We start from the raw sequence: 14201 nt of genomic DNA, 5'->3' as shown, positions 1-14201 counted from the left end.
CTTTTGATTCTGTAGAACACTCCTTTCTGATTCAAACACTAAAAAAATTTGGATTTGGTGAAAAGTTTTGTAAAGTGATTGAAATGTTTTATAAAGAAATAATCAGTTATGTTTCTCTTAATCCAGGAATGACCCCTAGAATAAATATCTTTCGTGGGATCAGACAAGGCTGTACTATATCACCAAAATTCTTCATTTTATGCACACAGATGTTGGCTTATCTGATTGTAAATAACCAGGAATTTAAAGGGATTAATATCTTTGATTATGAATTTTGCATTAGTCAATTCGCGGATAATACGGTTTTCTTCTTAAAGGACAAATCAGTAGTCTGTAAAGCATTGAACATTATCTCTCTTTTTTCCAAAGCATCTGGCTTGAATATAAATCTAAAGAAAAGCGAAATACTACCACTATATCCTTGTACAGATACACAAATAATGTCCGTCCCTGTTAAATCTGAAGTTAAATATCTAGGCATAAAATTAATAAAAGAGAGTAAAAAAAAGGGAGGAAAAGAATATGAATGAAAAAATAGAAAATATGTAAAAAACCTTAAATCACTGGCTAATGAGAGATTTATCCATTTTTGGTCGAAACCTATTATCCAAATCTGAGGGGATATCAAAATTGATTTATCCATGTTACTCGATGTATGTAACTCCTAAAAACATCAAAAAGGCAAACTCTATAATATACAACTTTATATGGAGAAACAAAACGCATTATGTTAAAAAATCACAACTGGTCAAAGATTATAAAGAAGGAGGTTTGAAAACACTGGACTTTGAATCAATGGTAGGAGTCTTTAAAACAAATTGGATAAAAGCCTTTATGTCACAGACAGAATCAATTTGGTTTCACATCCCCAGAAGTATTTTTAAGAAAATTGGAGGGTTGGATTTTGTGTTAAAATGTGATTTTGAAACTACGAAACTGCCTGTGAAGCTATCTGAATTTCATAAACAAGTATTGTACTATTGGAAGATGATATTTTCCCATAATTTTACTCCACATGGCTCCACATTGTGGAATAACAGAACAATTACGATAAATAGGAAAACTGTATTCAAACAGGATTGGTTCGATAAAAAGGTGATTTTTGTTATAGATCTAATGGATGACCATGGAAATTTCTTACATTTTAATACCTTTAAAGAAAAATTTGATGTTCAATGTTCTTATAGAGAATTCAGCAAAATATGCAAAGCAATACCTCTTGCTCTGGTACATTTAATACAAAACACACTCTCTCAATCAAGAATACAAGCGGTCATGCCAGAATTAAAAATTAATCAATTGCATATTAGTGATAGAAAATGTAACAATCAATTTATTGGGAAAGCTTTCAAATGTAAAACTTTTCATGATTATACTAGAACTGCAAAAATCAGAATAAACAATGATTTATGTAGCACGAATAAATACTTCAAATATTTAAAATGGCCAATTCCGCCAAAAGCAAAAGAAGTACAATATAAAATTATTAATAATTATTACCCTACAGCAGAAACTCTTAAGAAAAGATTTGGATTTGAGGTTGAAGCTTGTGTTTTCTGTCTTGAAGAACCTGAAACTATTGAACATCTCTTCTATTCATGTAGAGTCACAAGTCAATTTTGGCAGAACCTGCATAATTGGTTAAGTACTGCAATAGAGAATATCACACCTTTTGATATGAATCAAATCCTAATATACAAGAATGACATCGCTAAAGAAATATCTGACATGATCAATACTATCATGATTATGGGAAAATATCATATACATGCATGTAAATGGAGAAATCAAAGACCTTCACTAATTTGTTTTAAGAACGAACTTAAAATCTTTTATTCCTCTCTATTACTTTTAGCTGAAAAATATGGACCAATACAAAAACTTTGCAATATGTTACAATTTTTAATGCTTTAACTGATCGAAATGTCAATGTCTAAAAAAGAAAAAAACAAACAAAACAAAACTTGTTAATGTGTCCTTAAGCATCATTTTCATGTGGTTGAAATGTGAATGATATGGTGAGAAGGATTGTCTCATTGCAAATGAGGGACTGCCTGTATTATTTGAGTGGAGATTCTTACTTGATGTTGTAATTATTGTATTGTTCAATAAAGTTTGGGGGGAAAAAAAAAAAGAAAAAGAGGAAGTTCTGTCCGCTATGTTTTACAACGGAGTCCTATGGGAGTGTCGCCACTCTGTTCTATCTTCCGCTCTACCCCAGACTAAGCTTCATACGGTAGCTCCAGAGAAAGGTGGGTTTTATACCTTATTTTGTGTTCAGCACTGATAATAAGGGCTCAGTATTTGGCGTCGTATCGTTTCCTATTGTTATTGAAAGTGGGTGAATTTAAAAATAAGATATTTTAGACGCTAGCTAATGTAAGAGATGGCATGAATGCCATTGTAAGTAACGGTCATTTCAGTCCTGTTCAGCAGTTACGTTGTAGTCTTAAGAAATGCTGTACTATAGAGGAGTATCGCACTTACGCTTAATTGTAGCATACTATCAGAACATGTCATGTTTTTAAGCCAGAAAAAATGCTGACAGTGGAGGAACCTTTTGTTTGTGCAGTTTTTTTTTTCAATCGCATTTTTGATGAGCACACACATCAGAGGCCCTAAACGCACCACAGGGTTTGGATAAATCATCACTGTTATCTTCAAAAGATTTGTTTTTTCTCAGCTTACAGTGTCATACCTTACGGTATGTTCAGGGCACATTTTTGGAGCTACAATATCACCATTCAGTGCTATTGAGTTTCACTTCCTGTTTGTCCAGTTCACACCTGCAGTTTTGGCGCCCTCTTCTGTTCACACTGGGACAAAGTTTCGTTTTTCAACAGGTCAGAAGAGATCTTGAGACCAATAACAAGACATGGGTCCAGCAGGTGAGCGTTGCTGTAACTTTGACAGTGCTTATACATTGCCTGCAAAGTGGTGTTAAATGTACTTTTCTTACAAACATGTAATAATGGCAGTAACCAAGACAGATATCTTTGATTAAGCAGGATGAACTGTTCATGTTGACGTCAGTTTTCATCTTGTGTTTCAGGGACAACTGCCGCCATTGTAGGAGGTGCAGGTAAGACTTTGTACAGCTTTTATGGTCACCTGTGTTTACCTTTTCAACTGATTTTAAATTTATGAAGAAAAGCCATTTACATGGTCAACTTATATTATGCATCATCAGTGGCGTAAGACAGTTAAAGTGTCTTACTGCCGCTTTTATGTTTTATCCGCTTGCAGATGTGCCCAGCTTGTCAGTCTTGAGATTTTGCACCGAAACTAGCCACTGTAGATCATATTGTCTCGTGCCATGAGTAAACAGACTTGATATTGGATGACATCAACATACATATTACCCAGCAATCATCGTTACACAACTGCATATGACAAAACTACAAATGAAAATAGGAAATTATTAGTTTAACTTAACAGTTTTTTATAGTTAAATAATAGTTTATGTAGAATAAGCATGCAGTTTGTTATAACTTGATACTATTAAAAAAAATGGGTTTGCCTTTTTGAGGTCATATATAAAAACTGCACCATTTTTGTTTTAATCTGAGTCCTTCTGTGAACACTGCCGTATTTCCAGGTGGCAGTCAGGTCCCTCCACCCCACGCACCCCAGCACAACCACACAGACTGCACTGTCTATATTTACGCCCCTGTGCATGATCCATTTTAAAGTGGCCTGACAAATTAGCCCTCTATCATTAATAACAAAGTTTCCTCTGCTGCGTTGTTGTCCATGTGCAGTGGTTGCTACGGTCGGGGCTCCTGTTGTTCTGGGAGCCATAGGTTTCACCTCAGGAGGAATAGCAGCAGGCTCATATGCAGCCGGCATGATGTCGTCAGCTGCAGTTGCTAACGGAGGAGGAGTGGTAGCAGGAAGTCTGGTGGCTACTCTGCAGGCGGCAGGTAAGAGTCATACTTGATTCTTTTTAAATTAATTTTAATGTTGTGGTTCTAAAACCGTATTCTTGATAGTGAGATGATAATCTTTGGTTGAAGATTTTTGAAGTGCAATCACACAAAACCCTGTACAAGTGTCTAGAAAACCTGTAACTGAAACAATATTAATGTAGCATCGTCACAATAGAAATTAAAAAGCTTATATGGGTAAGCAGTGTTGTATTCAACAACATAGTGTTTAGGTACAGTTGAATGATGCACTGTAATGCCTGTTTCATTCACTCTTTTACCTTGAGAAGAAGACTCTCAGCTTCTCTGTAGCTCCATACCTTGATATAAAATGTGTGTAATCTCTCTGTAGGTGCAGCTGGTCTGTCAGGAGCTGCCACTGCAGCTGTGGCCGGCACTGGAGCAGCAGTGGGATGGCTCACAAGCTTCTTCCGCTGAAAATCATGATGGCTCAAGATGCATTTCCAGTATTTTTACTTTTGCCAAATGAAGATTTCTGCAAATCACATCTGATAATTTACCAAATGGCACTTTTGATTTCAGACAACTGAAAGTTGTTGTGCAATAAATGTGTTAATTGAAAAAAAAAAAATACTGGTTCAGTGTGTCGTCTGTAAATAGATCTGTAAATGAATATTAACGCAACCACATGAACAAAAAGCTGAGCAGAGACTCTTCTTCCTAGACAACTTTGGAATTCAAAGTGAAACACTGAATCCTCTAGTTTTATACAGCCATCATTGAAAGTATCCTCGCTAAATCTGTAACAATTTGATACAGCAGCCTAGATACTTATATTTGCATAAAAGCACATTGTCAACAGATCCGCCAAACTCATAGACTCCCCTTCTCATCACTTAACTCACTACAACAAATCAGAGGGGCTGGTAAAATGATATTTCACCCATCCCACCCTGCTCACTAATGTAAATCCATCCAATAGTTGTTGAGATATTCCAGCCTTCTCTGTTTTTGTTGTTGTGAATACAATATACAATTAAAGCTGCAAGCAGCGATGAACGGGCCCTCGCAGTCCACGCGCATCGGGGCATGCTGCCGTCGGGGGGCTTGCAGCTAGATGTCTTGTCAGCTGTAATAAATTAAAAAATAAACGTTATCTCTTTCTTACATTTCCAGTATACAGGTAGGCACCCAACCCATGTATGTATTTTTCCAAAAAGTAGAAGCTGAATACATGCCCAACAGTTCAAGGTCTTCTGACTCTTTGAAAGTTGACATGGTGTCTCTAGCTCAAAGTATGAGGGACAAGAAGAGGTTGAAAGTCGATGAGTTTTGAAGAGGATTTGAAGATTTTCCAATTTACTTCCATTCACACTAATTAGACTGCCACCAGAGCGCCACCTATTGGCCGATTTGCACCGAATTTTGCACAAACCCTCATCGGGCCATGGAACACAATTAGCAAAAGTGTTGTGGTAATCCGACTGTATTTGGTCAAGATATGAAAGACTGTCTGTTTTGAAAACAATGTGCAGGAATTTGTTGTTTTATATTTTGGGCGTTTTTTGGACGATCAAAATTCTTTTAATAACTTTTTGTCAGGAGGGTCCACAGATGCTTCATGCAAAGTTTGGTGCAAATCAGTCAAATCGCCTAGGAGGAGTTCGAAAAAGTACGTTTTTCATTTGTCGCGATTTAGCGAATGGAAAGTTACCGCGAAAGTGGGCGTGGCTTACACCACACAATTCAGCTGAATTCAGAGAACACGTAAATAGAAGGTTTAACAATGTGCGACATATTATGTGGGAGTTATTAGCCAAAAACGCTTTTGCATTGAAAATAGCGCCACCTGCTGGTCATTTTTGGTGTGTGAGTTACAGGGGCCAGTCTATACCACCCCTATCAATTTTATTTCCATGAGTGTTATGGTGTTGGCACTGTGCCAAATATTAAATTAGACGGCCACCAGAGCGCCACCTAGTGGCGGATCGGTAAGTCCTTCGTCAGATATCCTCAGGAGGGCACTGACAATAATTATACCAAGTTTCATGTTAATCCGCCCAACTGATGTTGAGATATAAAATACTTCAATTTAAAGAGCGCCACCTTGTGGTCATCACCCGAAATTTTGCACAGGGGCTCATGGGGAAGTGGTAACCTCAGTTTCATGTCATTCGGATACACCAATGTGGAGATATGCAGCACTTCCTGTTTAGAATGAAATCTGCAGGAAGTTGCTATTTAATAACTTGAGTATTGTTTGGAATATCGAAATTCTTTTAATAACTTTTTGTCGGGAGGGTCCACAGATGCTGTGTGCAAAGTTTCATGCCAATTGGTGAAATTGCCTGGGAGGAGTTCGAAAAAGTAGGTTTGCGACATTTTGCGAATTTGCAAAAAAAAAAAAAGGTAGGCGGAAATGGGCGTGGCCTATACCACAAAATTCAGCACAATTCACTGAACGCGTGGATATAAGGTTTTTGAATGTGCGACAAAGTATATGGGAGTTATGAGCCAAAACACACTTTCCTTAATAATAGCGCCACCTAGTGGTGAAAATTCAGGACGACAATAGATTATAACATTTTTCGCCAGGTGTGACTTATATTCCAAGTTTGGTGAGTTTTGTGGTATGTTCAGGCAGTGAAAAATGTGATCATATGGGCAGAAGAAAAAAAAATAAAATAAATAAATAATTGGGAGAAAAACAATAGGGACCTCGCAGGTCTGTGACCTGCTCGGGCCCTAATTATTAATATTGTACTTATCTAAAATACTTTGATCCCAGTAAAAGCCACTGTGACCTCGAGTGCCAAAACATTAACTTCAGTGAGGTAAAGATGAAAGTTTGTCCTGAATGCAGGTTTGAAGGAGCAGCTGGAGCTAAACTGGTTCAGCAGCTCTTTAAGTGTTCATGTGTTTTGTTTTTCCTCTTATGTTCCAATCATAGACATGATTACCATCTTAAAAATGTTTATTACTTGAATTCATTTGGGCTGAATGTAGACAGGGACTCTGTGACCCTGCCCTCCATTTAGATTTTAAAAGTTTCATTTTTGAAGAAGTGAAACCCGACCCACACAGTGCCCCATATAAAGCTCAGCTCAGCTTGTGACTCAACAAAACAAATAGACATGGACCCTGGTGAGTACTGCTGTTTCTATCTTGTCTTTGAAACTGCTGATACTTTTTTACGAGTTTATGCTTTTCTTACAAAATGCCAGTAGCCATAGAAAATGTCTTTTGTAGTCCATCTGGTTCAGTCGGTGTTGATTTCAGTTTTCATCTTGTGTTTCAGGCACAGCTGCAGTGATTGGGGGAGGTAAAACTTTGTTCAACCTTTATAACTGATATGAACACACTTAAATGTAGAAAAGCCACTTAGATGCTAAACTGAAATCATGCAGGATCCATTTTAAAGTGGCCTGACAAATGAGCCCATTTGCTGTGTTGTGCATGTGCAGCAGTTGCTGTGGTTGCGGCTCCTCTTGTTCTGACTGGCGCAGGTTTCACCGCAGCTGGAGTAGCAGCAGGCTCCATTGCTGCAAAAATGATGTCATTTGCTGCAGTTGCTAACGGAGGAGGAGTGGCAGCAGGGGGTCTGGTGGCTGGTCTGCAGGCAGCAGGTAAACACAGTTACTTGATATTTAAAATATTTGTTATCTTTTGGTTTTAATGATTGTATCTTAATGATGAGATGAGCATTGTTTGAATGATAATCACGGAGCGTTTTGTGCCCTATTATGTCTTTTTAAGGTGCAACAACAACACAGAATCCAAGCTTCACATTGTCATAACAGATTTTAGTGGTTTTAAGTTAACAATAGTGTTTAGGTACAATATAATGACACTACAGTGTATAATAATGCTACTGTTTCAGCTGTCTCAGCTTCTCTGTAGCTCCAGACTTTGATACAAAACATCTGTGTAATCTCTCTGTAGGTGCAGCTGGTCTGTCAGGAGCTGCCACTGCAGCTGTGGCCGGCACTGGAGCAGCAGTGGGATGGCTCACAAGCTACTTCTACTGAAAATCATGAAGGCACAAGATGCATTTACAATATTTTTTACTTTCTCTCATATTAGGGAAGCAACAGCAAATTTAAAATGTTCACTTACTTAACTTTTGTAATTTCAGATGAGTTAAACGTTTCGTGCAATAAATGTGTGTAACCTGGGAAAGATACTGAGTTCAGTGTGTCGTTTGTAAATGCCTCCAGTCCTCGTTTCATACCAGAAAGTACTGAGTGAGTAATGAATGAGAGTGTGCAAAGGTTAATTAACGCAGCAATTCACACTCAGATAGAATAGTAACTCAGACATCAGCAGAAAAGCCCCAGCAGAGACTGTTCTCCCTCAGCTCTGCTCACTTCTGTAAATCCATCCAATAGTTTGATCTGTTTTTTTTTTTAAATGCAGTTATTAATAACAGGCCACTGCAGCCATGTCTGTTATGATGGCTATGGATATGTCCACTGACAACTTGAACAGAAAATAGTTAAGATACTGAGTGTCTCTGACTTTATGTAAACAGAAGATGAGCTGTTATCTACAACAGCAGGGGAGCTTTGCTGCTGTTACAGTACTGCCCTCCACTGATAAGAGTTTGTATTACGTCAAAGTGTTTTCACATTGCTCTGAATTTAGATAAGAGGACAGAAACTTGAATGATTTGGCCATGAGACATGCCTTGTGTCAAACTGCAGATTTCGTTAACCCTTTGAAACCCAAGCAAATTGGCTTGATTTCTTTCAAAAACATGGGAAGAAGGCAATGAGCAACAAAAGAAGAAAAATAAATTGCATGAAACTGGTAAAAAGAGAAAATTAAAAACAAGAAAATTAGTTGAAGAACAAAAAAAGATTTAAAAACAAACATGGAAATGACCTGGAAAAAGGGCTTCAATATTATAATAATTCTATACCTTAAATACACATCTGTAATAATTATAAATATATTTTTTTCTGACTTTTTTCTTTTTTCCCTAGTTTAAAAAAAAAGGTTTTCTAATAAACAATTTTGCAATTTGTAGGACATTTCTTACCAAGTTGCTCGTTGCCTCTTTCCCATGTTTTTAAAGAAATGGCACCAATGTGCTCGGAAAGCAGCACAAGAAAAGTGATGTCACTCCAGGTTTCAAAGGGTTAAATCCCCCCTTTTTATTGCACACATAAATATAAATAGTGACTACATTTTATCCTCAGGTCCCGTATGCTGGATTAACACTATTATGATTTCTTGAGAATAAATACTTACTATTGTACCTCAGTAATTACTTTGATCTGAGTAAAAGGGCCAAAGCATTAACTTCATCAGTGAGGTAAAGATGAAAGTGCAGGTTTGAAGGAGCAACCAGAGCTAAACTGGTTCAGCAGCTCGTGAGTGTACATGTCTTTTGTTCTTCCTCTTATGTTCCAAACATAGCCATGACTTACCACCTCAGATATGTTAGAACTTTGCATTTTGGGAGAGTTAAATGCAGACAAAGACTCTATGATGCCCTCCTCAGTTCAGATTCTAACAGTTTCATTTCTCAAGAAATGATACCTAACCCTCACACAGTATATAAAGCTCAGCCCAGCTCAGGGCTCATCAGTAGCCTGCACACTACAGCAAGACTACACTACCCACGAAATGGGGCTTTGTGAGTACCACTGTTCCTTTCACATTTCTTTGAAAGTGCTGATACTTTAAGACTGTATGCCTTTGTTATGAAAATAAAAACAAATGATAGTAACCATAGCAAATGTCTTTGACTAAGTCAGATGAACTGTAAATGCTGATTTCAGTTTTCATCTTGTGTTTCAGTAACATTTATCGCTTTAGGAGGAGGAGCAGGTGAGACTTTAAGAACAGCCTTTATGTATCACCTGTGTTTATTTGTACAACTGATATAACCACACTTTGATGCATAGCAGAAATGTGCATGCTAAACTGACATCATACATGATCCATTTTAAAGTGAGCAAACATACAGCACATTATCATTCACAAAGCATCCTCTGCTGTGTTGTATGTGCAGTCGCTGGTGTGGCTGCAGCACCACTTGTTCTGGGAGCCATAGGCTTCACCTCAGCTGGAATAGCAGCCGGCTCGTATGCAGCCAGTATGATGTCAGCTGCTGCCGTGGCTAACGGAGGAGGAGTGGCAGCAGGAAGTCTGGTGGCTGTTTTGCAGGCGGCAGGTAGAAGCCGTTACATGATTTTTAAAAATGAATTATAATCTTGTGGTTTAACTGTAGCACCTTTATGGTAATTTTGGGTTTACAATGCAGTGTTTAAGTAGAAATGACACTACTGTGTATAATTATGCGCCTGTTTGATTCAGTCTGTCAGCTTGAGAACAAGACTCTTCTGTTGCTGTGCCTATAAAACTTGTGTAATCTTGCTGTAGGTGCTGCTGGGCTGTCAACAGCTGCCAATGTGGCCATGGCCAGCACTGGAGCAGGTGTTGGAGGAACAGTGTTGGCTGTATTAATCTGAGGATTATGAAGAAAGAAGATGCGTTTACAATACTTTTACTTTTGCCAAATTTTCACAAATGACATCAGTTATTTACTAACTGAAATGTTTTGTGCAATAAATGGTAACATGTAAAAGATACTGGTTCAGCGTGTCATCTGTAAATATCTCAATTCCCTCATAATGTCCTCCAGAGGATACTGAGTGAGTAAATGAATGATAGTGTCAACAGGGTAATTAACTTTATAAAATTTAAGCAACATCTTTTCCTGGCCACAGTTAAGTTGGGGGTCATAAAACTAAAACACTGAGCTGAGAGATGCTATAAAGCTAATACAGCTGTGAGCAGCCTCGTTGTTAATCAGCTGTTGGTTCATAACTATGAGCGACACCTTTTACTTCACACACACAAGTCACTTAATCGATTGTTGTAATGATATTGATATTAATTAGTCCTGCTTAAAGGTAACAGGCTTGTAGAGTGCCGCAGGAATGAGTCCTAAAACCTGGAAATGAGTTAGAATTTTTGTGCTCCCGGTTCCCCCATTTTGAAGTCAATGTTTTTTTGGTTAGATGCCTGGAATAAGGTCTGTGGTTAACACAAGCTTGAGAGACTTTCATGTTTTGTTCTACGAAATGAAATACGTCACTAAATACCCCACTCGTGAATTTTGAATCTTTTATGTGTCTACAAAAGGCGGTTGCTAGCAAGAGGTTAAATGAGACTACAGTAGCGACGTTTATAGCTAACCATTAGCTTTTTACCTCTGGTGATTGCATTTAGGTTTCAGTTATCAAGAAAGTGGTATTAATTTGTGAAAGTTATCCTGCTGAACAAAATGTGTAAGCATCATAAAGGTTTGTTTGCCACAGAGTTTATTTTTGGCAATAATCCAAAATCCAGTGGGAAAATCCCATAGGCTTTTTGACGAGGGAACCAGTGCTAACTTTCGCATCAGCCTACAGAAAAGCGTCATCTCTGGAGCACTCTATGGTCATTAACCAAAGTTTTGGACAATATAAAATGTTAAATAAGTCCATACACCAGAAACTGCTCCTTTTGGAAATTTTAATCGTATCACCACATGTGACATTTCGGGCACATTTCCTTGCACCTGAAACGTCACATGGTGATATGATTAAAATTTCCAAAAGGAGCAGTTTCTGGTGTGCGGACCTGTTTTTGTATTTTTGTATTTGTTCTTCTGTCCAGATGTGCATGCTGTTTTTTGAGTCTTCACAAAATAAAATGTTGACTTGATGAGGAAGAGGAAAGGTGAAGGGATTACCTAAGTCATTACAAGTCTTCCTAAGGGAAACATGACTGACTATAGCCTTCCGAATCTCCTGGTTTAAAATGTAATTGTCAATTGATTAAATTGTTCACCAGACATCTCAAGATAAAACCAAAGAGTCCTGAACCATTAATGCCACTGAAACCCTGTGAGTCTGTTTCCAGTGACTGGGATATATTCAGTCAAGGGCATAGATTTGTGTAGAGACAGTAAGGATATGTTCCTACCAATATCCAGCGACTACTGAATTGTCCGTAGCAATAACACTGTTGTCTGTCTGCGCAGTCAGTGTATTTGGTACATAGACAGTCAACACAACTTGTTCTCTCCTTTGGTCTTGCTTCCCTAACTCAGTATAGCTAATATGATTGTCTTCACCTTTATTCTCTTAAAATTACAGCTTTGTTCTCAACACAGACGTGTGAAATATGCTTTGAATGTGCAGAAAGTTTTGAACATGAGCAGGAATATAACTGTAACGTTTAAGAGCCATTAAAGTTCAGGGGCCATATTCACAAAGCCTCCTAGTGCTAAGAGTCGCTCCTAGTGATGAAATTCTACGAAAATTCTTAGAATTGTGACGTTTTCTTAGAATTTCCCCTTAAAGTTAAGACTAGAGGCGTTTCTCAGTACCAAGTATGCCAAGTTTGGACTTGCGCACTTGGGAGTTCGGACTTGGCAAGTTCGACTCGGGAGTACAAACTCCCAAGAACGGCTGCCATTGCTGCTGGTCTGTGAGAAATCCATTCTGGGATACCTGGCTGTCAAAAGACCACACAAGTCACCTCCCAATTCATCCCCGATGGAACGGGCAGAGCAAGTACACATCTGGGCATTTTTCACTGTACTTGGCTGGATGCGGACTTTGAATTGGAACAGTACCTGGGCTGCGACTGATGACGTTTCACAAGTCCGCAAGAACACAAGTACAGGCAAGAACGCAGATTAAGAAACGCCTTAGGTCCTTGTAAAGACAGAAGTTATTCACAGAGCATCTCAACCCTTAAAAGAGCTCCTGGGGTAAAAAAAAGTTTCTCAAGCAGAGGAGAAAATGCAGAAACACAAAGAGGAAGGAGAAGTATTCTCCAGATGCTGGATGACAGTGAGTGAATGAAATGCCACAGCTTAGATTGTGCAGGGATATTATCTGTGGTCGATCTCATCCTTGACACGCATATATTTCCCATCAAACATAATAACGCTATAACGCCAGAAATAAAATGACCACAACACAAAGATATTTTAAAAATACATCAGTGCAGCAGTGATGACTTGGGTCTGTCTCAACCTTCCATCAGCAGAGCGATCACACTAACAATGACAACACTTTTACAATCAGCAGTTCATTTCATTTCCACTGAGTGTCCACACCCTGCAGGCTCACAGAGGGACGTGTTTGTGACAATCACCTGTTAAAAGAATGCATCACACATAGCAATGGGGTCAACCACACCTTCTCACTAAGATAAAAGTTTCTGTCCCTTCCTCCCTCAGAGTTGAGAACTTTCCTAAATCACTCCTAAGCTAGGACTCCTTACTAAAAATGTTTAGGCTAAGTTAGTTTGTGAGTACGGCCCCAGGGGTTTATAAATGAGAAAAAGAATGTATGTGAATCAGTACCACATGCACATTTTAAAAAGTGACTTCCTCAAACAAAAGAGGAGGGAAGAGTACATCATGCCAACATGTGTTGACTACGCAGAGATGAGGCTAAATGAGAAAAGCTGATCGGGAGGACAATAATAGTATATATGTACTGAGCCAACCGTCTGAGGTTTTTTCCTTTACATGAAGCAATACATTTCCATCATAAATTGCCGCATAAAAATTTACCAGAATGCAGGAAACAAAGATTTTCATGCTCAGAATTTCCAGGGGGGAGACCCCCAGGCACCTTGCTCAATATGTTTCCCCTCCAATGTTAAAATGAAACCAGTGCCCCTGGTGCTGCATAAACCCCTGGAAATATGACTTCTCCATGTGGATCCTGATGATACAGGATGAAAATTGCCCGAACTGTCCAATCAATTTACCTGTCAGTCTGTATAAAGCTGTAAAAGCACCCTTATATGTTGAAGTTCATGGAGTGTACCCAAAATCACAACTAAATGTAGGATGTTACTCCGGACATTGGTGCAATGTGTGTTACGTCATGTCAGCTGCTGTATTCACTCATGATGACTCAATGATGGTTTATTGGGAGGGTACGTGTTACCAAAGGATGTAATTTTCTTACTGTCTGCACATATAACAAGACAAGATTTGTGGATGGGTGTGTCATTTACTGCATACTCTCAGTACCTCATGTTCATTTCAACTCAAAAGGCATTTTTTGAAAACAATCGAAAGCAAATGTGTTTATAAGACATCAACAACAATAACAATTACAACTGAAACATTATACTTTGTAATAATGCAGATGTTGCGCATTATCAATGGGCCTTAATGAAGATCTTGTCTAAAGATCCTCTCTCTTTCTCCAGAACAATCTTCGTCCAGAATTTCAGGAAGTCCCTCTGAGGATGGACTGTGTGTTCATTTGAACTCAAAAAGCATTTTTC

At 38.3% G+C, this 14201-nt stretch overlaps 2 protein-coding genes across 5 annotated transcripts; both read left to right on the top strand.

The window, feature by feature from the left end:
* The first annotated feature begins 2127 nt into the window (after positions 1-2127).
* Positions 2128-8066, top strand: LOC126400749 (interferon alpha-inducible protein 27-like protein 2A). 4 transcript variants are annotated; one of them, XR_007570997.1, is made up of 8 exons: positions 2128-2252; positions 2780-2888; positions 3053-3082; positions 3762-3923; positions 4279-7031; positions 7186-7209; positions 7352-7513; positions 7830-8066. XR_007570997.1 is itself a non-coding variant. In XM_050061675.1 (5 exons), exons 2-5 carry the CDS (start codon positions 2876-2878, stop codon positions 7913-7915), a joined length of 291 nt encoding a protein of 96 aa, XP_049917632.1. In that variant the 5' UTR covers positions 2196-2252; positions 2780-2875; the 3' UTR covers positions 7916-8066. The 4 variants fall into 4 exon arrangements, 2 of the variants coding, with proteins under 2 accessions (XP_049917632.1, XP_049917633.1); XR_007570998.1 differs by having other exon boundaries at positions 2143-2252; positions 2844-2888; XM_050061675.1 differs by lacking the exons at positions 4279-7031; positions 7186-7209; positions 7352-7513 and having other exon boundaries at positions 2196-2252.
* A 1333-nt stretch (positions 8067-9399) lies between these two features.
* On the top strand, positions 9400-10484 carry LOC126400748 (interferon alpha-inducible protein 27-like protein 2A). The gene is made up of 4 exons (XM_050061674.1): positions 9400-9528; positions 9693-9722; positions 9907-10068; positions 10278-10484. Exons 1-4 carry the CDS (start codon positions 9519-9521, stop codon positions 10364-10366), a joined length of 291 nt encoding a protein of 96 aa, XP_049917631.1. The 5' UTR covers positions 9400-9518; the 3' UTR covers positions 10367-10484.
* Positions 10485-14201: the final 3717 nt, after the last annotated feature.

Source organism: Epinephelus moara, chromosome 14 (genome assembly GCF_006386435.1).
Source record: "Epinephelus moara isolate mb chromosome 14, YSFRI_EMoa_1.0, whole genome shotgun sequence".
Classification (NCBI taxonomy): domain Eukaryota; kingdom Metazoa; phylum Chordata; class Actinopteri; order Perciformes; family Serranidae; genus Epinephelus; species Epinephelus moara.
Note: the sequence above shows the minus strand (reverse complement) of the source record. Positions and strands in the feature narration are given on the sequence as shown.